The sequence below is a fragment of the Cervus canadensis genome, chromosome 30 (genome assembly GCF_019320065.1).
Source record: "Cervus canadensis isolate Bull #8, Minnesota chromosome 30, ASM1932006v1, whole genome shotgun sequence".
Lineage (NCBI taxonomy): Eukaryota > Metazoa > Chordata > Mammalia > Artiodactyla > Cervidae > Cervus > Cervus canadensis.
The window spans coordinates 42581450-42609261 of record NC_057415.1 but is presented as its reverse complement, the minus strand read 5'-3'; the positions used below and the strand labels follow the sequence as shown (position 1 = coordinate 42609261).

At 54.1% G+C, this 27812-nt stretch overlaps 1 protein-coding gene across 4 annotated transcripts in view; it reads right to left on the bottom strand.

The window, feature by feature from the left end:
* The window catches only part of EIPR1 (EARP complex and GARP complex interacting protein 1), a 62920-nt gene extending 37718 nt beyond the window's left edge, over positions 1–25202 (bottom strand). Inside the window, exons 1-3 of one of the 4 annotated variants that reach the window (XM_043452852.1) lie at positions 25012–25202; positions 17482–17565; positions 10352–10484 (exon numbers count right to left, since the gene is read on the bottom strand). In XM_043452852.1, the coding sequence (XP_043308787.1) occupies positions 10352–10484; positions 17482–17565; positions 25012–25053 (259 nt within the window). In that variant the 5' untranslated portion in view covers positions 25054–25202. Of the gene's footprint in view, positions 1–1508; positions 1649–3656; positions 3889–10351; positions 10485–17481; positions 17566–25011 lie in introns of those variants that run through there. The other 3 variants (XM_043452854.1, XM_043452855.1, XM_043452853.1) reach the window with 3 other exon arrangements.
* Positions 25203–27812: the final 2610 nt, after the last annotated feature.

Sequence of the window (27812 nt, the reverse complement as noted above, 5' to 3'; positions counted from 1 at the left end):
AGGGCCAGGCCCACCGCAGTGCCGGGGACCCGCTCCCACCTGGAGGCCAAGGCACTGCGGCCACCCGGCCCCCCACCCACAAGCTGACAGCTCTGCAGCCCCCACACTGGCGACCCCACTGTCCTCTCGCGTGGCCACCTCCGACCCGAGGAGCCCAGGCCACGTGCTGTGTCCCGGCTGCAAGGGAAACGGGAAACTTGATTTATTTCCATGAGGGGAAACAGGACTAATAACGTAGGAAATTCCCCCAAATACAGGAAGAAAATTCAAAAGATGATGAGGCGCCCCAGATAAGTCCCTGACTTGATTTCTCAGTGGTCTGCCCTGGGCTCGAGGGAAACTTCCAGACCAGTGATGGAAAAACAGGGAATCCCGGAAGAGCTCCGCCCTCTGCTGGCCGAGCCCACCGCCCGTCACACTACTTGGCACAGAAGCACGCTGAGAGAGGTGGCCAACAAGTGTGAGAGCCGGGCAAACAGCTCCTGCTTGATTTCAAATGGAAGGTTTTCAAATCTTATATAGTTACATCAGACCGACTAGTGAAGAATAATTATCATAAAACCTATTAGTCAAAACTAATCTGCAGAAACGGTTTCATGGTTTAAGATGGAGACTTTCTTATTGCCATACTTTTCCTGTTTTTCTAACTGTAACTCTGTAAGGAATGAGCACCGTCCCCAAGCACAGAGGTAAGGACATCGACTGGAATGGCTGAAGTGGCCCCAGGCCGTGGCGGGGAGAGGGCAGGGGGCACCTCCGGTAACGCGGTGCAGAGGGAGGATCACTTAGGAAACTAAATCCCTATTTTTAAACCAAAGGCAAAATAAAAGACAAAAACAATACAAACAAAAGTATATACATACATAGAAAATGACACAGCTGATGTCAATATATGTCAAGAAAATCTTGAGATAATTATATTTTTTAACTGAGGAGGGCAGAGAGACCTGCATGGAAGGTTCTGTACTTCTCTAGGAGTAGACTTGAAAAGTCATGTATGTAGAGCAAACACCAAGAAAATGATATAAAGCAGCATATTCAGAAACATCATAAATGAATCAAATGAGATTTCACAAACTTGAAGTAACCCACGGGAAGGTAAGAAAAGGACAGTGATGAGAAACCAAGACAGAAAACAGATAACGGCCGCTTCAGCCCTCACATACCCGTAATTTAGACAAAAACAGTCTGAGTGAAAGTCAGCCATTCAGTCATGTCCGCCTCTTCTCGACCCCATGGACTGTAGCCCACCAGGCTCCTCTCTCCATGGAATCCTCCAGGCAAGAATTCTGGAGTGGGTTGCCATTTCCTTATCCAGGGGATCTTCCCAACTCAGGGATCGAACCCAGGTGACCCGCATTTAGGGCAGACTCTGTACCGACTGAGTCACCATGGAAGCCTTAACACACCGTTAAACATAGTCTAGATACACCAATTAAAAGAGAGCAGCAGGATGAATTAAACACATACACATGCTCCAACAATAAACTGTTGGCAAAACAGCTCACCTCCAAAAGCGCAGGGCATCCTGGGTAAGAGGGGGGAGGTGCTCCCCCGCAGCCGCTGCCTGCCCAGGACCGTCGCCTTCAGGGGGCCCACACCCGCTTCTCATCTACTGACACCCATGCTGTCCTTAACAGGAGGACAGCAGTGGTGGAGGCAGACCAGGAGAGGATCAGGGAAGACAGACAGCGGCAGCACGGACACACCTCCGGAGAACTCTGCTCCCCTGACCTGGACAGCACCGGGAGGTCAGGGAAGCTCTAGAACATTTCCTCTTTAGCAGAGCCCCCACCTCCCACCCCCGCCTTTCCCGACACACACAGCCCAGTGCGCGGTGGTGGAGCGGACAGGCTGGCTCAGGACAGACAGACTGACAGGCAGGCAACTGGAGGAAGAATGCTTGAGGAGGGATTAGCGTGAAAATCAGCCAGAGAACTGGCAGACTGCAGCGGCCAGGGGGGGCAGAAGAGCAGCGTGGGGCCAGCTCACAGAGGACGTGGGGCAGGTGGGACAGCCCCTTACCAGGCACCCGAAGCCCACAATTACACTTCCCGCTGCACAGACACAGACAGGCCCAGGAGGGCCCCTAGGTCAGGGGAAGACAGGGGGCCAGGACAGGCTCCCAGATGCTCTGGGCTGGTGGTGAAGCCAAGTGAGAGCCTGCATCCGCGCTTTAAAAAACAATCTGTTCTAGGAGTCAAATTACAATGGTCAAGGTGAGACCTGAAGGCCCAAGCTGGGGCCTAAGCAGGAGAGAGGAGACGGGAGGTGGGGGGAGGAGTAGGGAGCGAGGCCAGGAAGAGGTCAGCACGTCATCTGACCCTCACCCTTCAGCCTGGGAGCTTCAGCAGCCGGCCCAAGCGCCCCTCAGGCTTCCTCTCACTCCCACCCACACCCACAGTCCCAGAGAGACCTTGGGACACCCCCAAACTGCGCGCCTGACCATGGGCCCAAGACGCTGGGCCCAGGACGGCGCAGCGGCCCTCGTCGTCCTCAGCTCACTGTAGAGGGGGCAGGGGGACGCGGCAGCAGTATTTCACCGCCGCCGCTCTGTCAGCCCTTCACTGCTCTAATTTCCCGAGGACCCCGCGCCGGCGTGATCTACAGTCTTCCTGACATTTCACCTTCCGCTGCTGAAAAATTCATCTGGTCCTGATGTGGGCTGCTCTCCCCCGCGCGCGGGGGCGCGAGATTGATTCCGCTGCCGGTAATACCAGCTGCCACTCACCCAGCCTTCCCGGGGTCGCGGGAGGCGCGGAGCCCGCCGCCAATTGGATGGGAGCTTCTAAAAGCCCCAACTCATCCCCCCTGTGTGCATCCTTTTACCTTTGTTCTCCATCTTGAGTTCACTTGTTTTTTTTTAAAAAAAAAAAAAGAGCGTCTGTTGGTCTTCCTGAGATTTCACCAACACGCAGAGAAGATTTTTCTCATTTTCAGGTACTTGCACCTTTCTTTAAACACTATTTTCGCAGGGTTTTATGTCTGGCGATTCACAGAACCACACAGTGACATGAATGACACCGCCAGAAGCAGGAGCAGGGTTTCCTACGGTCCTCGGGGTCAGGGCCCCCTCCTCCGCCCCCTCTCGTTCCTCTGGGATCTCTTAAAATTGCAGATCTGACCCCGAAACCGCCTGGCTGAGGGGGCTAGGATGCATCACTCCGGCCTGCCTCTCCAGTGGCTGCTCCTAACCCCCAGCCTCCTCCCGGGAAGTCCTGCTCTTGCCGGGGGCCCAGAGCACACGGTGGTCACCCGGCCCAGCCCAGCTGTCCACAGGTGTATGCACAGCGCCTGCCCCCACCACCCCCTCCAGCACCGCGTTTCTCCTGGAGGCCACCAGTGCCACAGGCTCCTCCGGAGCAGGCCAAGGGGCGGGTCCAAGCCACGCCCACCCCAGCCACGCCCTGACCGGATCTCAAGGCCCCTCCCCTTCCAGCCACGCCCCCGCTAGGCTTTCCTTCTAGCCACGCCTCCCCACGGCCCTCAAGGGCCACGCCCACCCCAGCCACGCCCCCACCAGGCTCTCAAGGTCACGCCCCTTACTAGCCACGCCTCCCCGCGGCAGTCCTCAGGGCCACGCCCTGCCTGGCCATGCCCCCTCCCACATCCCAAACAGGGTCATCAGAACAGAGGGCAGGCCTTCAAGATCTCACCTCTAGTCAAAACACAACAGCAAAGCGTGTGCAGGGAGGCCTGAGGTGCATCCGATGGGTGGACTGACTTCTGGAACCCAGGAACACGCCAAGTGATGGAGGCTGGTTACCTACCTTTGGGTCTGAGAACCCAATCAGGACAGAAGCCCTCCCCAAACCTCTTTCCAAACCTCTCACATAAGTAAACGAGTCACATATCCACTGCTCTCAAGGACTGAACTATGTCCCCCCAACCCACACACTCACGTGCTGAAGCCCTCACCCCAGCACCTCAGCATGTGATGGTTCAGGCGGACAAGGCCTTCAAAGAGGCGATTCAGATGAGGTCATTAGGGTGGAGCCCTGATTCGAAAGGACCGGCATCCACAGGAGAAACGGGCTTTGGGACACAGCCAGGCCCAGAGGGACGGCCACGTGAGAGGAAGCCAAGGGGGGGCCCTCGGGGGACTCCTGGACCTCAGGCTGCGGCTGTCCACGCACGTCCGTGGGTTCTGCCATGCAGACCGGGGCAGAGGGAGACTGTGAGCAGGGCAGAGCACCGTGGAAGGAGCCACCTCGAGATGGTCCAGCCTCACAAAGCCAGGGCAGCTGGCGGCCCCGCCTGCATCTCTGGGGAGAGCAGGCAGGGGAGGGGGGCAGGGGCAGGGAAGAACAAGCAAGGCCAACGACATGGCTGGGGTTGAGGGAGGAATCAGGCACAGGGTTTTTTAGTCTTACTGGAAAAATTAATTCAAATTGGGCTTTGTCTAAGCACCCCCTCGTGGCCTGAAACCTGGAGGAAGGACCATAAACAAGGTGCGCTGATGAATGACAGAGAATGAAGCCCTGACGAGGTGTCCAGCAGCCAGCCCGGGGGACCACATCTTATTTAACATCTTCATTAGCGATCTGGAAGGAGCGGTAAACAGCACATTAATTAAATTTCCAGATGATACTAAATTTGGAGGTGCTACAGGAAGTCAGTGAGGACATGGAAACGAGGCAGATGGGATCCAAAGAGGTTAGTAAGAAGCAATCCAGGATTCCGTCTCCAAAAACAGAAGCTAATTAAAAACTTCCCCCATGTTCTGGAACTCCATCTAATTCCCGTCAGATGGCTGCACAAGAACAATGCAGGCGGCCCTTGCAGTCCGAACTCACTGTCCAGGCCTCCGTATCCAAAATTGGAAACTGGAAGGAGTGAGCCAGGCTCAGATAAACCCGGCAGTCGGAACCCTCCTCACCTGCAGTTCAAAAGCCAGAGGCCAGATGGCTGACGGGAAGCTGCTGTGTAACACAGGATGCCCTGTGACCCCCAGAGGGCTGGGATGCGTGGCGAGGTTCAAGAGGGAGGGGACGTGTGTTTACTTATAGCTGACTCACGATGCTGTACGGCAGAAGTCAACATGATATTGTAAAGCAGCTACCCTCCAGTTAAAAGTGAGAGGCCAGTACAGGCTCTGGTAACACAGTCCAGGTCACACAGCCCGGTGATGAGAGGAAGAACACCAGCGGGTTTGGGACATTTGGGACAAGCAACAAAATACTGGGTCTGTAAAATATGATGGATTTCTAAAGAAAGAACAGGGCCCTGTGTTAAGATCATTGATCTCATCGGCCTCTAAACGCCAAGATTTGAACATTATCACAAACATCACTCAAGAGTGGGGACCGTTATGTGTCTGTTCTTGGTGACAAAAACCAACAAGAAGAAAACATCTTTATAACAAAAAGTGTTTACAAAATCCTTGCCCCAGAAACAATTTCCTCGCAGCCTGAAAGAATGTGGGTCAGGGGCTCTGGAATCACCAACGAATCACCGTAGCAAGGTCCTGCCGGAAGTGCGATAAAGCAGGGTTAAATCAGATACCGGGCACCCCATGCTCCCAGCAGGGTCATCACCCTCACCCAAGATGCGGAAGCCACCCAAGTGCCCATCGCTGAGTGAGTGGACACAGGAGGCGTGGTGTGGACGCACAGCGGACCATTGCTCAGCCATAAGAAGGCACTCTTCATTAGGAACAACATGAATGAACCTGGAGGGCATTACGCTAAGTGAGATGAGGTATCATATGCAGAATGACAAACCCTGAATGATCTCACATGTATGTGAGATCTAGGAGGGAAAAAAAAAAAGCTCACAGCTACAGAGAACAGAGCGGTGGTCGCCAGAGGTGGTTTTGGGGGCATGGAAAATTGGGTGAAGGGGGTCAGGAAGTCCAAACTTTCAGTTATGAGATACATGGGTCCTGGGGATGTAACATACAGCACAGCGACTACGGGCGACAATGCGTGCTGTGTCTCAGTCGTGTCTGACTCTTTTGCAACCCCATGGCTGCAAAACCCCTATAGCCTGGCGGGCTATAGTCTCTGTCCATGGGATTCTCCAGCAAGAATACTGGAGTGGGTAGCCATTCCCTTCTCCAGGGGATCTTCCCGACCCAGGGATCAAACCCACGTCTCTCGCATCTCCTACACTGGTAGGCAGATTCTTTACCACTGCGGCCCCTGGGAAGCCCACAGCTGACAACACTGTACCGTATATTTCAGTCTTTGGCCATACCACCCTGAACGCGCCTGATCTCATCTGTAGTGCATATCTGAAGGTTGCTGAGAGAGTTTAACGGTATGTGACTCAAACCGTTATGGTGTACACCTGAAACTAACACAGGTTATATGTCAATTATATCTCAATAAACTGGAAAAAATCCTAATAAATGAACTGCCCGCGCCTGGCACCTTAGCATTCAGAGGTAGCTGTCATAATCACATTTCCTCACGTGCAGAACGAGATGGTGCGATGGTGAGAGTCAGCAGCAGTGTGTGACCTGCCCAGCACCCACCATGAGCCATGGGGTGGGGCTTCGGCTCGAATCTCCCGGGCGAACACCACGCCCCACATGCCTGGCGCCGGCCTCCAGCCAGGCCCTGTAACGGGCCACTCCTCAGCCCTGCACCTCGGTCCAAGCCGTGCAGAAGCTCTGCTTCCTCTGCGCAGGCAGGCAAGCGGCGGATGAGCCGGAGATGGGTGGGGCTGTGTTTCTCTTCGCCAGGGCCACCTTCTACTCCTCACTAACGGATAAGTCGTTCAGGGGAACAGGCAACAAAGTAACACGCAGTTTTTTTGGCAAGTAAGAGTTAAGCGTATCTACATCCTGAAGGAAACAGCATTGGAACAAAACAGTAACTTGATCCCAAAATAATATTTCACATGGCTGGTTTCCCACTTCTCACCAGACACAGGGACCCAAGTGAAGGACCTCCACGTGAACCCCAGATGGAAGAGGAGCTGACGAAACACACACCTAATGATCACGCGGCAGACACACCCCCCCACGCATGGCACCTACAGAACCGCAGGCCCTCACCCGGGCTCCTGCTCCCGGCGACGTCATCTTTGGCGGACACTGGTCAGCGCACAGAGCTCTCAGTGAGGAGAAGCCCATCGGATCTATGTTAGCCACAGAGCAAGAGAGGCCAGAAAACCTGTACATGTTAAAATGGGGTGCAGACCACTTCCATTTCCTGCCCCGCTGTACTCAGTCTGGGGTGGGGAGGACACCCGGGGCCGGCCCTGTGGGGAACCCCCACATCTGCAGGGCTGGGGTTGGCACAGAGCTCCCGGGGGCTCCCCAGAGACTGCTCTCCCCAGAGAACTTTCTGACTTCTTTTCAATGTGCTCATCCTCAGCACCTGGATCTGGGGAGAAGACTCACCTCTCGCCTCCTAGCTGAGCACCTACTGCCTGAAGGAAAGGCGTTCCCTCTTTCCACATCCCACATCTAAAGTACAGGAAAAACTCAGAAGAATGGTGAGTTTAAACATCGGAGTAGCGTCTGGAGCCAGAGACTCATGCTGCGCTGGTGTGTGGCCCCCAGATGGACCAGCCGGCTCTAAACAGGCCCCCTCCTGCCCCAGGTGGGACTCTGACCAAAGAGATGCTGTTCGCTGTCAAGGGCACCGCCCAGAACAGGATCCAGGGCCAAACCCCAACCCTGTCCCCACCAGACACGCGAACTTGACAGTCGCTCAGCCTTCCTATGCCTCGGTTTCATCAGTAAAATGGGAGCGTGACGAGCGGCCGCTCCTTGAAGTGTTGAAACAGCGTCTGATGTCCCGGGCCAGCAGCCTTCATGCCAGCTGCTGCCGCTCTCGTGGCTGCTGACAAAGCAAGCATGGTTCTCCTGTAATGACTGTCATGAGCTTAAATGCGAGTTATCACTCACCAAACCAGGTCTATAAACCAAATGTGGCAAAATCCATTAAACCCAAGAACGTTACAGTCTCCCAAGGCAGCAGAAACAGAAGCCAAAATACATAAATGGGACCTAATCAAATTTATAAGCTTTTGCACAGCAAAGGAGACCATAAACAAAACAAAAACACAACCTACACAATGGGAGAAAAATATTTACAAATGACGCAACTGACAAGGGCCTGATTTCCAAAATATACAGAGAGCTCATACAACTCAACATCAAGAAAATAACCCAATCAAAACATGGGCAGAGAGTCTAAATAGAAATTTCTGCAAAGAAAACACGTGCTGTGTACTGTGCTCACTCACTCAGCTAGGTCCAAGTCTTTTTGAAAAGATACATGCAGGTCAATGTTCATCACAGCACTACTTACAACAGCTAAGACATATAAGCAATCCAGATGTCCATCAACAGATAAATGGATAAAGAAGATGTGGTACATATATACAAGAGAATACTACTCAGCCATGAAAAAGAATGAAATAATGACATTTGCAGCGACGTGGATGGACCTGGAGATGATCATACTAAGTGAAGGAAGTCAGAGATATCAGAGGACATCACTTACATGTGGAATCTAAAATACGATACACATGAACTTACTTACAAAACGGAAATAGACTCACAGACACAGGAAAAAATGCATATGGCTACCAAAGGGGAAAAGGTGGGAAGGGATGAATTAGGAATCTGGAATTAGCAGACAAAAACTACTATATGTAAAATACCCAAGGGCCTACTGCACAGCACAGGGAACTGTATATTCAACGTCGGTTGAATAAACTATAATGGGAAAGAATATGAAAAAGAATAAATACATGTGTATGTATAGCTGAATCACTTTCCCGCACACCAGAGACTAACACGTCGTAAAGCAACTATAATTCAATAAATTAAAAAAAAAAAAAAAAACAGACCATAAAGCCGGCAGCGTCTGCTCCTGCTGGGGATCTAGAGATTGGCAGGTGAGCGAAGTTACACCGTGGTTCCTTTCGGTGCTTACAAGGAGGAGGAAGAACTCCAGCCTCTGAAGACCACACATGACCTCTCCGAGTGATAAAAGGACACAATTCCTGCCTATAGTTGCACCCATTCCACACCGCATGTCACTGGGTGAGAAGTGAAAGGTTCTAGGCCTAAGAAGTGGCTTCCTGAACCAGCCAGGGCACTGGGACCCCCTGGGTCACCTTTACCCCTCAGAGGAGCCCGCTCAGGCCTGGGGCGCTGCCATGGCCCCCATCACCCCCCCAGGTCCGGTGTACACAGGGCAGATGCCCAACTGCAGGCCGAGTGAAGAGGAGGCCGTCTCTGGAGGGACGCCCGCCAACCCATCGCGGCAGGAGACGGTGGCAGGACCTGGAGGCCGCCCGCTGGGAGGGGGACCAGGGAGGGAGGGGGACCGGGGAGAGAAGCGCGGGTCATCGCCAAGCACTTCCAGCGACACAAGACGCCTCCGTCCCCTAAACAGAGCTCCCACCTCGGCCGCGCCGGGCCACGCCTGAGCCAGGCAGAGAGCCGTCCTGCAGACCGGCCTACATCTGCCTGCCGGACGTGGGGACCTGTCTGAAGGACCCCGTGAGTCCGGGGGTCAGCAGATGCACGCGCTTTGCTTCCCCTTCAGAAGCACGATGCTCACTGGACACTACACGTGACGCTTTGGTTCCTGAGAAGCGAACGTCACGCTAGAGACCACGTTGATGCTGCGACCCCCAGCACCCCACTGCATGTGTCCGGTCCTCCCGTGACACCGACGGGCGCTAGACGGATGGGGGGGCGGCTTGCTCAGAGAAAGTATCTGAACGTCTAGGTTACTTCAACCGACTGCAAATTCGCTATCATTTTCCAACAAAGAACAGAACTCTGCAAGAAGCTGTCTGCCTGCAGGTTGTAGCGACGGAGGATGTGTACATGCTAAAGGGTCCCAGAGACGGGAAGGTGAACCGGGGCTGGGCGGAAGCCCGTGGGGGCGTGGCAGCACGCAGCGCGCTGAGAGGCGTGGCTCCCAGACCCTGACCCTTCACCCTCCGGCTGTTTGACACGCACAGAGATGGCGAGAAAGACGCAAGCAAGCCCGCCGCCCTCTGAGGGTGCGGGAGAGCGAGGATGCGGGTGGCTGTGCCCCCACCCACCAGGGCGGAGACCCTCAGGCTCATCCCTCCCCTGTCCCGGGGTCAACGCTCCGGGAACAGCTGTGGTTCCAGCTTCCTTTCTTGGCCCTGGACTATAACAACCGCTTATTACAGTCTCCATCCACCCACAGTATCACAGCTTCTCTGTGAAGGCACTTCCCTGAGTCCACAGCTTACGGACCACGCACCCATCCCTCCGCGGGCACCCAGACCCCCGGGACACTCACTTCACTGTAGCAGGTGGTCTGCGGGCACCCAGACCCCCGGGGACACTCACTCTGGTTGTAACAGGTGGCCCGCGGGCACCCAGACCCCTGGGGATACTCACTCTTGTTGTAGCAGGTGGCCAGCACGCCTTTGTCTGCGGGGCTGGCACTAATGTGCCAGATCTCCCCCGCCTGATGCAGGAGCACATTTTTATTGATAATGTTGTTCTCGTCGTCAAAGTCTATGACGTGGATCTACAGACACAAGGAAAGAGCCGGTCAGAAGCTCACACACTTCCCACTCGCCTTCACAGGTCAGAGACTAACAGGAGAACCAAACGCACCTCCGTACTGCACTAACACCGCTCACTTCTACCCGCGCATCTCACTCTATACCTCTCAAAAGACAAGTGTGAAATCCCTGCAAAGTATTAAGCCTGCGAGCACAGAACCCTGCCCCGCCACGCCCAGTCCTCCAGATGAGACATCAAAGGCACAGTCAGGCCTTGGCGGGTGTCAGGGCCAGAGTCTGCAGGAGGGGACCGCCTGCCGAGACCAGCCCAGGCCTGCGGCTCGGCTGAGCGGGGCAGGGCGCTGCTGCCTGCCGAGGACCAGGCTTAGCCCCGATCAGTCCCGTCCACAGTGGACACAACTCATGTTGGAAGCAGCCAAGGACAGAAGTGGTGAGACAGTGCTGCACATCAGGTCAGCCCCTCTTAAAACGCTTCCTAAAAATAAGGCCGACCGCCACCAACCCCTCTGATCATGTAGCATCATGTTTCAGCCACTAAGTGAAAAGTTAAATATGCTAGTGCCACGCTCTTCCGGATAATTTCTAGGGGAATGAAAATGATGTTCACATTCACTCTCTTATCAATAATCAAGTCACTGGGGAAAATAAAATTTACAGTTTTTTAAATCAATTTATACTGATAATCATGGATCTGCACAAAGACCTATATCCAATCAGGAATGTTCGCTGTGGCACTCACCGTCACCATGAAACGGAAGCCACCCATGTGCCTGGCAGCGGGGACCTGTTCAGGTGAACCGACTGTAATACAACAGCGTGAAGCCAGCCACTCTTCTCTGAACACTTTCCAGTGCCGGGAAAAGGGTCCATAGCATATACAAAAGGGAGAGGGAGAGGGAAAGTCGCTCAGTCGTATCAGACTCTTTGTGATTCTCCAGGCAACAATACCGGAGAGAAGCCTTTCCCTTCTCCAGGGGAACTTCCTGACCCAGGAATCACACGAGGGTCTCCTGCATTGCAGGTGGATTCTTTACCAGCTGAGCCACCAGGGAAGCCCAAGAAGAGAGGGCTTGGAGAGGGCAGCCTATCCCTTCTCCAGGGGACAAAAGGAAAAAAGAACCAGTAAAAGAACCGCACAAACGCTCCACACGCTTTTTGCCAAAAAGTAAGCACGCCCCAGTGAGAGAATCAGAAAGTGACTGGTTACCTTTGGGTGATGAAATTATAGAGGCTTTTCATTTACTTCTTTGTGGTTTGGTTTTATTTTTAAATTTTTTTCAAGCACTGTTTTGCAGTCAGAACAAACACTAAAACGCTATTTTAAAAAACGTTTCCATGACACCCGAAGCACCTCCCCCTGCTGGCCCAGGGCCTCTGGCTCTGCCCTTGGCTGCTTCCCTTGTATCACGTTCTCACACGGAGTCGCTCCCCTGTCCCTCGAGGGCCGGCCTGGGCAGAACTCAAAGCCCACCACTGCCCCCTACAGCCTGTGCGACCCAAGCCGCGGCGTGCCCGAGAGTGTGACGACCGTGCTGGGACCACGCGGCCAGGCAGAAGCCGCCCTTCTCCGGGGGCAGTGAGGAAATTAAACACCAGCAACACTGTTTTCAATCTTTGAGACGATTTTCGGTCAGTTTCTCCAGCACTCATGGCCCAGTGGAGTTTTCGCAGTGGGTTTGGAAATACTCCGGGTGGACAGCTTCTATATGAAGTTTGTAACAGTCGCACGGGAACATAGACTAAACAGCAATACACAAACCCGGGAACTATTTCTGTGTTGTTAGAGTGAGCAAGAAGCTTCTTCCTGAGTATCTGACACGTTTCCGCCTTACCAGAACATCTGTGAGTGCTGAGAAAAGGATGCGCTGAGCTGTCCTCCTTGGCCGGGAGCACTGTCAGGACAGCTGCGTGGGGAGCACGGGAGCGCTGGCTTCCCGGTCCTCCTTTGGGGCTGTGGACCTGGGGGCGTGCACACCCTCCCCTGCACACGGGCGGCTCCTGGCTGAGGAGCTGTCCCTCCAGCCTGATCTCTCCCCACACTTCCCGCTGCCGCAGAGTCCCCGCTCCCACCTGGGGAAGGAGCCTCTTTCCTGTGAGGACGAGAAGGCAGGGAGTCCAGCCAGGCTCTGGTCTGTGGTCCACACGGGTCTTCCTCCAGCCCAGGTAAACGTCAGCCTCCGCCCTCCACGGCGGGGGTGGGGAGGAGTCCATGACCCCCAGGTCCACCTCTCCTAATCTGACACTCTAATAACGTGCCCTTTAAGCTTCAGAGTCTAGGCTCTTTCCACACGTCCTCGCCCGCAGCAGGATCACGGACTGGTCCTTGGGACACGACCTCGGGAGATGCTGTCATCAGGCACGCTCGGGCAGGGCCGGGGACGTCAGCACCGCCGACAAGCAGGGGTCAAAGGAATGGCGACTGATACGCCGCAGACACTTGAGCTATTTGTACCACGCTGGCTCCTTTAATCCTGAAGAGACCTCGATGATGACAGGATGATGTATCATTACTAGCCACGGTTACAGGGGAAGAAACCGGGGCTGACAAAGTTGGAGCAGCGTGGCTCGTTCCAGAGCAAGTGCCGTGAACCCCCCCACCGTCGGGGCACAGGAGGTGCCCACCCGCCACAACACGGGGCTCCGCGCCACAGCAGGTCAGCAGAGGGCCAGGCAGCCCCGCATCCCGGGGAGAGGCTGTGACCCAGGTGCCTGCGCCCAGGGCACCACCACCTACGCTGCTCACGTCAGGTGCACACGCACTGACATGTGCAGCTGCAGGCCAGTTACAAAAGCAAGTTACATCACGGAGAAGACACTACGGTTAGGGTGAGGGCAAAAGATGACGGGGACGAGGAACACAGAGCAATTCGTGTTGGCTCCGAGGGGGGAACGTGTGTGCTCGGCTGGGCAGTGTGTGAGGTCTTCACACCCCTGCTGAGCTTTTAATAGCTTAGAATGAAGCTCAAGGACTTCCCTGAATGCTCAGCTGGTAAAGAATCCGCCTGCAATGCGGGAGACCTGGGTTCAATCCCTGGGTTGGGAAGATCTGCTGGAGAAGAGAACGGCTACCCACTCCAGTATTCTGGCCTGGAGAATCCCATGGACTGCAACTTTGGGGTTGCAAAGAGTCCAACAAGACTGAGCGACTTTCACTTTCAATGAAGCTCAAACTCATATTTTGAATTACCATTATTAAAATTTTAAAGCTGGACTTAGCAGTGCAGGGCTAAGGGTGTAGACAACACTCTATAGAGTTTAGGAGCCAGGGTGATCAAACTTACTAGGAAGCCTGTAAAGGTGCTCTTAATCAAGGCCGCTCGTGTTCTCACAGAATCAGGGCTCAGAGAAAGCGGCCCCTGTCCTGAGAGCGAGCACATGACCCCAGGCCAACACACTCTGTCCGTTTCATCTCTTACTGAACTCAGTAAACTTGAAAATTCAGAGGGGAAAAAAAAATGTGGCAAAATTGGAAACTAAAAAGTGAAAGCTCCCCCCTAGGAAAAGTAAAGCCCCAGCATCTCCCCATGAGAAGTCCTCCTGGCACCCACAGCGGCCCTCCGCGGGGCCGCTGGGCGAGAAGCTCCAGCTCAGCCGCCCCCAGCAGACACCACGGCCTCCCCGCCGGCGCGCCCTGCCTCTCGTCCGGATCCAAAGCCAGCCGTGCAGCCGGCAGCTCGGGGAGGCGACACCTCAGGCAGGCAGGCAGGCTCATGCTGCAGTGATTCCAGGCGCTGCGCCCCACGGTGCCTCGCGGTTCCCAACTTCAGGTCTGGGGCGGCCCTGCCCCAGCAGGGCTACTGGGGCCCTTCTGCAGCGGCGCCTGCTCACTCCACGTCTCTGTCCCTTTCTGGGGACTCTCACATCTCCACCCTTCCGCCAGCCAGGAGATTCACCTTGCGAGGCTCCATCCTCAAGGCCCCAGCGCCTTCCAGAGGGCCCCCTCCTACCTCCATCACGTCGGGGTTGGCTCCCATGTGCAGGTTTGCGGGGGGACACAGCATTCAGCCCACAGTGAGGGGACACGTGGTCAAGGGCCAGGGAAAAGCTGGGGTGGGAGCCGGTCAGGGGGACAGTCAGCCAGCTCTCTCCTCGTGACCACATGTACAAGCGAGAAACACACGCAGAACTGCTTCAAAAAGGACACACAGGACACGATCAACACGGCGAGACCAGAGCCCCCAGACCACAAAGAGGGGAGCGACTCCTGGGAGTGAGATGGGAGGACGGGTGGGGGGTGGGGGGCAGGTGCACGTGGGGTGGGTTCGAGGCGCAGCCCTGAAAGGGCTTCACGGAGACCCCACAGCGGTCAGCCTGGCGCTCCTCAATGGGACGAGCATCGCGCAGGTGGCCTCTGCAGGGCAAGCCTGGTGCAGAAGCAAATAAACCCCCACCCTGCAAAAGCCCAGCTCCCAACCAGAGGAGCACCTCCCCGGAGAAGGCGCGCCCCCGACAGGAGGCTCCAGGGCGGCCTGACCAGCTCTGACCGCAGGCAGGGCCCCGGGCGACACTGCCGTCACAGAACATAGAGCGGCTCGTCAGGCACGGGGAGGCCCGCAACTGTGACAGCCCCGGAAACTGTCAGCGGAAAGAGCCGAGCTGAATTCAGCAGCGCGGACTCCAGCGCCGGGCACTTCCCCGGGAATCGCCAGCTGCGGGGAGGCGCTGACGGCCTGAGGCGAAGCCCGGGGCCAGAGATCCCGCCAGCAGCCCGCCTTCCCAGGACGGGCCCGGGCTGGGCGGGGGCGGGGCAGGGGGCTTCCAGGCTGGGGGTCACGCGATGCCACGGCCACTGCCACAGCCACAGGGCAGGCGGGCTTGGCCCTGGGGCCGCCCGGACAGCAAACCTCAGCAGCTGAGCTTCACAGTCACGGCAGGCGCGGGGGGCGGGGAGACGGGGTGCTTAGTGGCCACCTCGCCACGTCCTAGCCGGGCCCTGGGAGGAACCACGTGGCTGCTCAGGGCCAAGTCTTCTGTTTGGAGACGGGGCCAGGGCACCCCCGGTACCTGTCCAGCCGCTGGTCCCCCAGCGTTCCCGGCCAGGGCCGGGTGTCACCGGCTTTATCCCTCACCAGCTTGTGGCTGCAAGCGGCTGCGAGCGCTCCCTGGAGGGGGATGCACACAGCACTCACACGGGGACACACGCGACTCGCCAGGTGGAGGGGACACGGGGAGGCCCCCGGACGCCCTCGCCGCGGGAAGCAGGGCAGGACGGGGAAGGGGGCAGGGACAGTCAGGGAGGAGGGCGCGCCATCTTAAAACACGCGGTTCGACCCCTGATTGGGGAACTCACACGCGGCCAGAAAAAAATAAATAAAAAATGATGTTCTACCGAAAAGGTCAGTAGTACAGGCCCGGAAATGAGGGGCATTGAAAAGTAAGTAGATAAGGAAAAGGCAGTTGGTCGTGCACTGGCTCGGTGCCTGAGCCCCAGCGCCCCCATCACACGCTGCTCTGGTCCTTCCAGACGCACGTGTGTCCCCGCTGGCACTGGGCGCCTTCCTCCCCCCACATCCCCCAGCAGCACCCCAGGCTGCACGGGGCCACTCTCCTCTTGCCTGTGGGACAGCCACGGCTGACTCTTTTTATAAATAAATCAGTCCCATCTGACATCTTCCAGGAGAAAAGCAACACATACACACACTCAGAAAACCGGAAATTATAAGGAAACAATTTACATCATATGCACATCCCCTGAAGATAACCATGGCTCACGTTTTGGGCCCTTTTGACCTATTTCTAGTCTTTATTCTATGCAGAGATGCAATTTTGTACTTTATATACCTTTTTAATATAAAGGTATAGTTGACAGAACATTATATTAACTTCAGGCATACAATGGAGTGATTTGATATTTGTATATATTGCAATTTTTTTTTTTTTTACACACTGGTGATCACGTACTGCATACGGTCTTAACATCTAAGAACCCCCTGAGAATTTTTCAGCTGTGATGCTTCTGAGGAGACTCAGCTTTCCTGCCTGCAGTGAATGAACACCATTCTGAAAGGGAGGAGATTCAGCCAGGGTAACCACGTGGCTGCACCATCACAAATGGCATGTCGTGCGTGGCAGCCTCCCGTTTTCTCCCATCCTCTGTACCATCCCAATAATGTTCCTTGTATGTAAAGCTTTTTCGATGTTTTCGGTGTACGGAATACAGGTTAAATACTGTGAACATTTAGACTGTGTGAATCTCTAGACGGGTATCACCAAATGAGCTCCCAGTCACCGGGGCCACACGAAGTCGCGTCCGCACAGGAGCGGGTTCACCACGCCCATCCGCCCATCCGCACCGGGCAGGCCCGCACGGCGATTGACGCCACCCGCGGGGGCGGGGTTCCGGAGGCGGGCTGCGCCACGTGGCACCACCTCGCGCGCGCTCCCCCAGGGTCGGGGCGGGTGAGTCTCTGCAACATCCCGCACCTGCGTCCATGGCTCCGCCGCCACTGGAGGACGAGCAAGATGAAGTCCAGCGGGGTTAGTCCATTCGTTCAAGGCCAGACATCTGAGGTCTGGCCAAGGCCAAGCTGAAAACCTGACCTCGTGAGAACACATCATTCTTCCTACCCTAGAGACAAGCCACACCCTGTGTCTCTCCCTGGATCACCCGCAGTGACAGCCTAAACTCAATGTTGAGACGGGATTAGGGCCTCGTCCAGCCTCAGCTAGAGAGTGCCATGAGTCATCAAACCGGTCGTCCAGTGGCCGGGGTCAAAGGGGTGACACTGCCCACGTACCCTCCTACCCTCAACCACCTGCATGGCGACCCCGGCGCACCCACAAAACACTACACTACGGCTGCAACGACACACAGAACAAGGTTAAATTCCTCGCGCCCGGCCGTTACATACAGCGGGCTGTGTAAATCCCAATGAAAGCTCTGCTTTGTCTGGGTGGCATTAATTCTCAAACGCTACTTGAAAAATCAAGAACAAAATAGCTATAAAACTAAGAACAGGCTTGGTAATTAACATGTATACATTTGTCAGAAATAGTTACCTGATTATCATACTTGAGAGACTGCGTCCCAACCAAAAACCGAATGGCGTCTGTCTCCGCGGTCTGAGGCGTGAGAGCCCGCGCCTGCAGGGGGAAGAAGAAGGCACACGTGGGTGGAGGCGGACGGACAGACCACGCGGGCAGCCACCGCCTGCACCGCCGCTGAGGGAGCCCCCGGGGCAGAGGGTCTGCCAGGCAGCTTAGAAACGTGCAGCAGGAGCCCCCGACTCTTGTACGACCTGTGACCCAACTGCGCTTCCGAAGGGTCTGGAAACAACTGTGATTGGAAACAAAAATTAAACAGTAAAGATATATAATTTTGTCTTTAACAAAATTATTTACGTCATTGACTTGTTTGAACAAATTATTCTTAATAACAGAGCAGAAGATGGCTCCCACTGAGGGCAGAGCAGGTGGTTTGAGCCACATCTCCTGCAGAGCCAACTGGAAAAACTCAATCCAAAACCCTGAGCTTGTTTCAAGGCTTCAGGAAGCTGTCACAGGCATGAATTGCAAGGTCCAGGAGAGGAAGAAGCTGGGGGTGGGGGGGGGGTGCTGACCGCCTGCCCATGGTCACCTGGGCTAAAGGCTTCGCCCCTCCCTCCTCAGACTTCCGGAAGTCCTGCAAGGGCAGGAAGGGGCCTGAAGAGCAGAAACCAACCATCTTCAGTGAAACGTGGAGACGTCTATAGTCCAAAAGTGCCCAGGGAACACCACCTCTGAGATGGGGAAGGTCGGCGCTGAGAGAAGATGCTGAGGAAGACGCTGGCGCCCACGCCCCAAGCAAAGCAGGACCGTGGCCGGGGAACCACCAGAGGGGCCAGCCAGAACAGGGGTCCCCCACACACCGGGGCGCCAACTAGAACAGGGCAGGGGACCTACTGGCATCTCAGGAGGTGGCTGGAGCTCCATGGGGCAGAGCGGGGGGCTGCCCTGGGGGCCCCTGGGGGAAACGAGCGCTGCAAAACCCAGAGCCGCGAGCACTTGTCGGCCTGGGCCAGGCAGGGCTGCCTCCACCTACAGAGCCCACGGCACGGGAGCTCAGCAAGGAGGACCAGAGGGAGGGCTGGAGGGAGGACAGGAAGGAGGACCGGAGGGAGGACCAGAGGAAGGATCAGAGGGAAGACTGGAGGGAGGGCTGGAGGGAGACAAGGGGAAAAGGCTTCAGGAGGTGCAAACGCCAGGCAGCAGGGCCATGGCAGGGCCAGAACCCACGATCAGACACAGGGACACTCAAAACTAGAGAGCAAACACCTCCTCAAACGAGAGGGAGAAGAACAGACTGGAGAGGCTCGGCAAGACCACCCAGACAACTGAACCCGAGCCGACATGGCGGGCGGGACCGTGAACCAGACCCCACGCCACGCACAAGGACAGAAACCCCAAATAAGGAACACACGCAACCTCTGAAGATGCAGCAGGTCTATGAAATGGAACAGCAAGACAGCCTTGAGCTTCAGTTCATCAGGTTAAAAGGCAGCGTCCCTGTGCATTGGTTTGGAAGCAGCAGATCCACTGACTGACTGACAACGATTACTGTTAAGTCCTATAAAATCAGCCTACAAAACGGGGGGGTGAGGGCGCCTGACCACAGCCACCTTGGGCAGCTGCTCTTCACTGTGGTGACAGAAACGCAAGAACTTAGGCACCGGCTCAAAAGCATGCAGGACAAGGGGGTGGAAACTCCAGGGAGAGAAACCTGGTGCCCTGAGCACCGCTAGTGAGCAAGGCATTAACTGGGGAAGCCAGGACACACACAAGCACTGAACCTAAAACTCACCCTGCTTCCAAGCAGAAGTCCTGAAATGCTGGCTAAACATGGCAGAGAACCCTACTTGAATCAGCAGTCAACAAAACATTGTGCAATTAAAAAAAGGAGAAACCTGAGTAAAGATTTGGCAAAAGACTGTGATTAACTGTTGGGAGTCCGACGGGAGACAGGAGAGCGGGGAAAAAGCCGAAAATCCTCAGGTGCCACGGTGTCCAGTCACCAGGTTATGTCCGGGAGGGAAGAGCGGGCAGGTCAAGACTAGAAGAAACACCTTCTGAAACGCTGAGAGAGGTTATTCTCACCAGATAAGGTGGAAAGGAAATGTTTGGGGTCTGGTGATTTTAACCAGACTTGCAGTAACTGACTTAAATGACTTGAAAGCACTGATTGTTTAAAATTTTTTAAACACACAAAAAAGAACAAAAACCATGAACACAAGTCAAAGTGCTGCAGAAAGGCGAATGTGCTCAGCACTTTCTCATTTCAACAGCCACCCACACTGCTCTTCTGCCTCTTACCGGCACTGAGCTGCCTCGTTTTACCCTCCAGACCTCATCACCTTCAGCCAGTGGTCAACATCTTGGTGCACCATCCTGCCGATTACACCAGTTGTCTCTCTGTCCACACCGTTTGCTGAACAGGGCAGGCAGGCGCAAGCGGGGAAGCTGGAGAACCCTCGAGGGGCCGTGGGAGCTGCAGACTCATTTATTCTCCCGACTGGGGCCACAGCCATAGCAGCGGACACGCTGCATTCCCTCCTCTCGGGGCTGACCCGGCGGACACAGACCTGACGCAGCTTCAGGGGCTTTTCAGTGGAGCTTATATACGCTTACAGACAGACGTGGCCGAAGACAGCGTGGCGTGATGCACACGCACAGCGCTGTGAGTGATCCCAGCTGTTACAGAACCACATTTACAGATTGCCGAGCAAGAGCGAGAGGCCGTGGGCCAAAAGGGTCTGGCCACCACCCTCTTGGCCAATGTGCTCCTTCTCCACATTCTACCCCCTCAGGGTCTCTCGGCTCACAATCTGCACACAGTTCATTTTCACGCTGTTTCCTTGGTGAGTAACGCTGACCCTTGAACAGACATTCTGCAACAGCAGTAGATGCTACAGCAAACAGTCACGTCCCCAGTACACAGCACACTCAATGCCAGGTGTCATCTGGAACTCACGTTGCAGTCCTTGCTCTCATGGGGCTAGAAGGGCCACCCACCACACGTGGAGTGACTTTAGCTCCATGGCCAAGTCCACTCCACCAGCTGTCGTCGTGAGATGGCAGGAAAGCCTCCACAGGTTTTATTGCTGCTGCTGCTAAGTCACTTCAGTCGTGTCCAACTCTGTGTGACCCCACAGACGGCAGCCCACCAGGCTCCGCCGTCCCTGGGATTCTCCAGGCAAGAACACTGGAGTGGGTTGCCATTTCCTTCTCCAATGCATCAAAGTGAAAAGTGAAAGTGAAGTCGCTAGTTGTGTCCGACTCTTAGTGACCGCATGGACTGCAGCCCACCAGGCTCCTCCATCCATGGGATTTTCCAGGCAGGAGTACTGGAGCAGGTTGCCATTGCCTTCTCCGACAGGTTTTATTAAGGACCTTCAAACCCGCCATAGGCGCTGGGCCCTCCCCTTCAAAGAAGGAATCTGTGGCATTCACAGCCCACATACATTATTCCAAATGCTTTCAAACTGTCCTAAATCTGCCAGAGAATCAGAGGTTAGTAGCACATCACAGACACAGTCTTTACACTCCACTGTTCTAAACCCACATCACAGACACAGCCTTTACAGAGTGCCTCCACACAGGGAGAGATCCGGTTTCCAAAGGTAAGGACACAGTCTTTACCGTATAGCTCTGCACGGGGAGCCGTCCAATTTAAGGACACAGCCTTTAAGAGGCATCAGAAGGAAGGTCTGCGGACGCCATGTAATCTTCTAACTGAACTGCCCGTATCTTTTGCTGTGGCCCTTCCCAAACCAAGTAAACTGCTGCTCTGGTCTTAGCTATCTCCGTCGCTCTAGGAGCAGAGCAGTGGTCCCTTTATCAGTTTTATTTCTATCAACTCCCGCTGCCAGCAAATCAGCCCAGATTTGCATCCCCTTTGCCTGCTGCCATCCCTAGACTTTCCCAAGCCTGCCGCCCATGGAGGGAGCAGTTAAGGAGCCGGAAGAGGTGGACGGGGCGTCGTTTGGAACAGCGTCCCGCGTTCCGCCTTCATAACGCCCGCAGTCCTCTGGGCTACCGGGCCAGAGCAGAAGCTTGAGGGCGTGGTGTCGGCTGACCCCAAGCGCTGCTCTCCCCATCATCGCCCAGGCCCTCCTTGTACTGTCTGCGCGTCACCCACCCCCGAGCGTCCCCTCTGGCTGTCTGCAGGCCCTGGGGACCCTCAGGGCTCCGCAGGCGTGGGTTCAGCAGGCGCTGACTCAGCTCTAAACTCTCCACTGCGACTGCACTTTCTCTTTTTCTCCGCTGGGGCTGGTCCTGAGTCTGGCTGTTCATGCTGCTGATGACCTCCGCTGTCCCACTGCTTCTTGCTATGCACACTGTTCACGGAACCCGGGGCAGGCACAGCACCAGCGGGGAGCCTGCAGGAAAACTCAAGGAGCCCTAAGAACTGCCGACGTGCCGATTCTCTCCTGACTGGCCCAGCAGCAGAAATGCTGTATTCCCTTGGGGCTGACCCAGCAGACACAGTCATAAGGCAGCCTCAAGGGCTTTTCGGGTGGAGCTTATACATGCTTACAGAACAGACATGGCGGTGGCCACGTGGGGACACTGAGATGCACAGAGCTTTAAGTTATCTCTACTGTTACATAACCACGTAGTTACAAAACGTGGGGCGAGAAAGCCTGACCACCACCATCTTAGCTAACTTTCTCTTTCCCCACACACAGTAATTGCTCTCCAGATTCAAGAAAGCCAGGGCCCAACGAGCTGTGTAAAGAAGTGTGACAATCAGCTACTTCTTTTAAGATAAGATATTCAGATAAAATACTTGAGGCCCAAGGCAACAATCCACTCCACTGATTTGTCCAAAATCCTAGGAAACAACATTTTAGTTACCTCAAAGATCCAATACTGAAGATCAAAACGTCTGGGTTATTTGGGGGATTACTTAAAGAGATCAAAAAGTTATTAAGAAGCATTGGAAGAAGATGCACACTTTAGGGAGCACAAGGTCAGGGAAGCCTCTCTCTTCCGCAGGCGCCCTCTGGACGTACCCACGTGTGCACCTCGTGGTTGAGGAGAAGGCAGTTTCACTTGCTGGTTACGGGGCTCTGAAATTGGTTTGGGTTTAAAGCCCACCTAGGCCAGAATCCCCATCACTTACTAGTTACGAGGACTCCAACCACAGGAAAAATAACATCTAACAATATGACTGATGTGAGAATTAAACGAAATATACGTACAATGTTAAGCAGAGTGCCCAAGACACAGCGCCGTTCCGTTCTCCACTGGTCTCTAAGGCCCCAGTCTTGAGTGATACAGCACGTGTGTGAAAGTCACTCGGTCGTGTCCAACTCTTTGCAACCCCGTGGACTATACAGTCCGTGGAATTCTCCAAGCCAGAATACTGGAGTGGGTAGCCTTTCCCTTCTCCAGGCGATCTTCCCAACCCGGGGACTGAGCCCAGGTCTCCCGCACTGCAGGCGAATTCTTTACTGTCTGGGCCACCAGAGGAGCCCTGTGTGATAGAGCCAGCTGTCAGGCCCAACAGTTCCTGACTCACAGAGCACTGAGATACTGCCTTGTGTAGAATGCTCCTGTAAGAATTCTGTTTCATTATAATAATCAGAATAACACTTACTGAATGCTAAATTCACCAGACTTGAAAAGGCCAGTTTTCATTCCAGTCCCAAAGAAAGGCAATGCCAAAGAATGCTCAAACTACCGCACAGCTGCACTCATCTCACACGCTGGCAAAGTAATGCTCAAAATTCTCCAAGCCAGGCTTCAACACTATGTGAACCGAGAACTTCCAGGTGTTCAAGCTGGATTTAGAAAAGGCAGAGGAACCAGAGATCAAATTGCCAACATCTGCTGGATCATAGAAAAAGCAAGAGAACTACAGAAAAATATCTACATCTGCCTTATTGACTATGGCAAAGCCTCTGACTGTGTGAATCACAACAAATTGTAGAAAATTCTTCAAGAGATGAGAATACCAGACCACCTTAACTTATATGCAGAGTACATCATGAGAAACGCTGGGCTGGAGGAAGCACAAGCTGGAATCAAGATTGCCAGGAAAAATATCAATAACCTCGGATATGCAGATGACACCACCCTTACGGCAAAAAGCAAAGAGGAACTAAAGAGCCTCTTGATGAAAGTGAAAGAGGCGAGTGAAAAATTTGACTTAAAGCTCAACATTCAGAAAACTAAGATCATAGCATCCAACCCATCACTTCATGGCATATAGATGGAGAAACAGTGGAAACAGTGGCTGACTTTATTTTGGGGGGCTCCAAAATCACTGCAGACCAAGACTGCAGCCATGAAATTAAAAGACACTTACTCCTTGAAAGGAAAGTTAGACCAAGACTGCAGCCATGAAATTAAAAGACACTTACTCCTTGAAAGGAAAGTTATGACCAACCTAGACAGCATATTAAAAAGCAGAGACATTGTCAACAAAGGTCTGTCTAGTCAAGACTATGGTTTTTCTAGTAGTCATGTATGGATGTCAGAACTGGACTATAAAGAAAGCTGAGCACTGAAGAATTGATGCTTTGAACTATGGTGTTGGAGAAACTGTGGTGTTGGAGAAGACTCTTGAGAGTCCCTTGGACTGCAAGAGATCCAACCAGTCCATCCTAAAGGAGATCAGTCCTTGGTGTTCATTGGAAGGACTGATGTTGAAGCTGAAACTCCAATACTCTGGCCACCTGATGAGCTGACTCATTTGAAAAGACCCTAATGCTGGGAAAGATTGAGGGCAAGAGGAGAAGGGGAAGACAGAGGATGAGATGGTTGGATGGCATCACCCACTCAATGGACATGGGTGTGGGCGGACTCCGGGAGTTGGTGATGGACAGGGAGGCCTGGCGTTCTGCAGTCCATGGAGTCGCAATGAGTCGGACACGACTGAGAGACTGAACTGAACTGAAGTGAAAGTCGCTCAGTCGTGTCCAACTCTTTGCAATTCTTGAACTGGAGCCCACCAGCTCCTCTGTCCATGGGATTCTCCAGGTACGAATACTGGAGCGGGTTGCCATGCCCTTCTCCAGGGGATCTTTCTGATCCCAGGGATCGAACCCCAGGTCTCCCACATTGCAGGCAGATTCTTTTACCATCTGAGCCACCAGGGAAGAGTAACAGGATGGTTTCAGAGCTAGTTTCGAAGCTTTGGTCACTGTGCCCGGGCCACAGGAAGATGCCAACATTAGGGGAAACTCGGTGAAGGGGACATAAGCACTCCCCCTGCATCTTGGCAACTTTTAGTGTACATTTAAACACCGTGTCCAAGTTAAAACAGTAATAGTAATACAGATACGGCGCCTGCCTCCAAGAACAGCAAGGCTCTCGGAATTGTTCACAAGCAAGTACAGCCGTGAGAGTCAGGCCATAAGGAACGCCGGGGCGGCAGGCAGGCGGCGGGGGCTCCCACGGCCGGGGGTCGCGGGCCGGACCGCCGCGCCCCCCGGGCGTCTCGCGGGCCCTCGGCCGTTCCTGGATGACCGCGGCCTTTGGCCCCCCGAGGCCTCTCCGCAGTGACCTCGGCGGCACCGGGCGCCGCGGGGCCGTTCCGGGACCCACCTGGAATTCCAGGCCGTAGATCACGGGCGCGTCGTCCTCCATGCTATGGCAGCGCCCTCGCTGAAGGCGGGTCCCCTGGGCCGGCGCGCCCCAGCTCCGCTCCCATTCATGCGTGCCAGCCCCGGCGGCGCCTTTCTGAGCCACCGCGGCTCCCGTAGTATTCACTTCCTGTGTTTTCTGGACGCGTCATCAACGCGCTCCCGGTCGGCGGCGGCCGACGACGGCAGCGCCGAACTCCTGCGCATGCGCACTTGGCTCCATCCGGGCTCTCCGCGGCCGGTAGGACCGGAAGGGGAGGGCCTGGTGGGGGCGCCTGCCGGGCGGGCTGGGCTTGCGGGACTCGCACTTAGGGGGCGCCAGGGGGGCTGCAGGTCGGAACTTCCCCAGCTCTGCCGCCCTGCGGTTCCCCTAGGGCACTGACGCGGTCGTGGGACGGCCGGGCGCCGGGAAGCGCTCTGCAGGCGCTGTCAAGTCCTCTGCGGCCCACCAGCCGAGGCGGCACCTTAGGCTTTACAGACGACCGCTGCTCGTTTCGGGGACATTGAGGGGCACAGAGGTGTTCAGTGGAGGACTCGGGGATGCGCTTGGGCTGGCAGACTCGGGTGGGCTGGGCCCAGGAGCCTTAGGGTCAGAGGCCGGGCTCGCTCATGTTTGCAGGCGCCCGGCCTTGTACGTGGCGCGGCCAAGGGTCGCATTGCCAGTACTGGGGTGGTAAGTGACGCCTGACATTTATTTGTCTCTGAAGGGAATCCGATGGACAGACTCTGGCGTCTTTGGGTCTCCAAGGACTGTTAACGCTGCTGAGGTTTTCCTCCGTCCAGGAGTCCGCCAAAGCGCGTGCCTTGACTTTTAGCAGTGCCTTTGGCAGACAGGGGTAACAGTGCATGTAACCCCAGAATGCCATGTGCACATTCTTCAGCACCCTGGTTCCAGAGGTTCTAGGGCCATGCACTGTTTCTCCACCAGTGTGACCATTTCACTTTCTTCTCATCACTCCTTAATCTTTGTTTCAGGTAAGGAGGTCTGGGATAGGTATGTGAAAAGATGCTCAGGCTCACTAATCATCAGGGAAGTGCAAGTCAACCACAGTGAGCCACCACCTCACACGATTAAAGTGGCCATCATCAAAAAGTTAAAGGATAAGCAGCACTGGCAGGATTGGAGAAAAGGGAATCTTTGTACCCTGTTGGTGAGAATGTAGGCTGATATATCAACTATGGAAAACAGTATGGGAGGTCTTCCAAAAATTAAAAATAGGACTGCCATATGATCCTGAAATCCCACTTCTGTGATGCAACCTAAATGAACTATCTTGAAGCAATACCTGCACTCCATGTTCACTGCAGGATTAGTTGCAGTAGCCAAGATACGGAAACAACCAAAGTGTCTGTCCACAGCTGGATGGAAAAGAAGTGTGTTTGTGTCTGTGTATATGTATGCACACGCACACCTGCGTTACCAACCAAGGGAGCATTACCCAGTTATCATAGAGGCCAATACTGTGACATCAGCTTTTGAGGAAAGAATGAAGTTTATTGTGAGGTTTACCAGCGAGGGAACGGGAGACAGGTCTCGGATCTGTCTCCCCTATCCAAGATTCAGGGTGAAATTTAAGGGGTTAGGGGAATTTCAAACTTAGGAACTGATTCTCTAGTCTCAAGTCAGTCTGCTGGAAGCCAGATTTTCCTTATTGAAAGAGTTCTTGCCTCGTAAAAGGTGCCAGTGACATTTCTGTTAGTTTTCATTTGAAAGTCATTGTGGAGACATGGGTTCCCCTTTTGTATCTGTGTAGTGCTGTCGGAGAAGGCAATGGCACCCCACTCCAGTACTCTTGCCTGGAAAATCCCATGGACGGAGGAACCTGATGGGCTGCAGTCCACAGGGTAGCTAGGAGTCAGACACGACTGAGCGACTTCACTTTCACTTTTCACTTTCATGCATTGGAAAAGGAAATGGCAACCCACTCCAGTGTTCCTGCCTGGAGAAGCCCAGGAATGGCGGAGCCTGGTGGGCTGCCGTCTGTGGGGTCACACAGAGTCGGACACGACTGAATTGACTTAGCAGCAGCAGCAGCAGCAGTACTGTCTGTAAAGTAACTCAAGATTTGGTTAATCAATCATTCTATTTAAGGAGGAAAACTATTTTAAGTTGGCCAATGTTTTTTTACATGCTTTTTCATATATATATAATGGAATGTTATTCAGCCTGTAAAAAGGAAAAACATTTTAAAAATTTAAATAAAATTTAGAAAAGAATGGGGCCTTGTCATTTGTGACATAAATGAACCTAGAAGACATTGTGCTAAGTGAAATAAGCCAGATACAGAAAAACAAATACAGCATGATTCCATTTACAGGTGGAATCTAAAAAAGACAGTTGACATCATTGTAAAAGAGTAGAACGGTGGTTATCAGAGGCTGAGGGTTGGGAGAAAGGGAAGCTATTGAGCAAATAATAGAAACTTTAAATGATAAGTGAATAAGTTCTGGAGACATAGTTAATAATAACTATGTCCTATACTTGAGATTTGCAGGGAATAGATTTTAAATGTTTTCACCAGAAACACAAAAAATGAGTGAGGTGATGGATAAGACCATTAAGTCCATTGTGGCCATCTCACAATGTTTAGATATATCAGCACGTCACGTTGTTCAGCTTAAATACAAACTATTTTTATTTGTCAAAATAAATAAAAATGTTATAAATCATTAGAGAATAAGAAGGAAATGGCTGGGTGTGGCCTGGCTCAGCTGTGCTCCAGCGCCTGGCGCCCAGCCTGACACTTAGGCTGGGTGATGAAC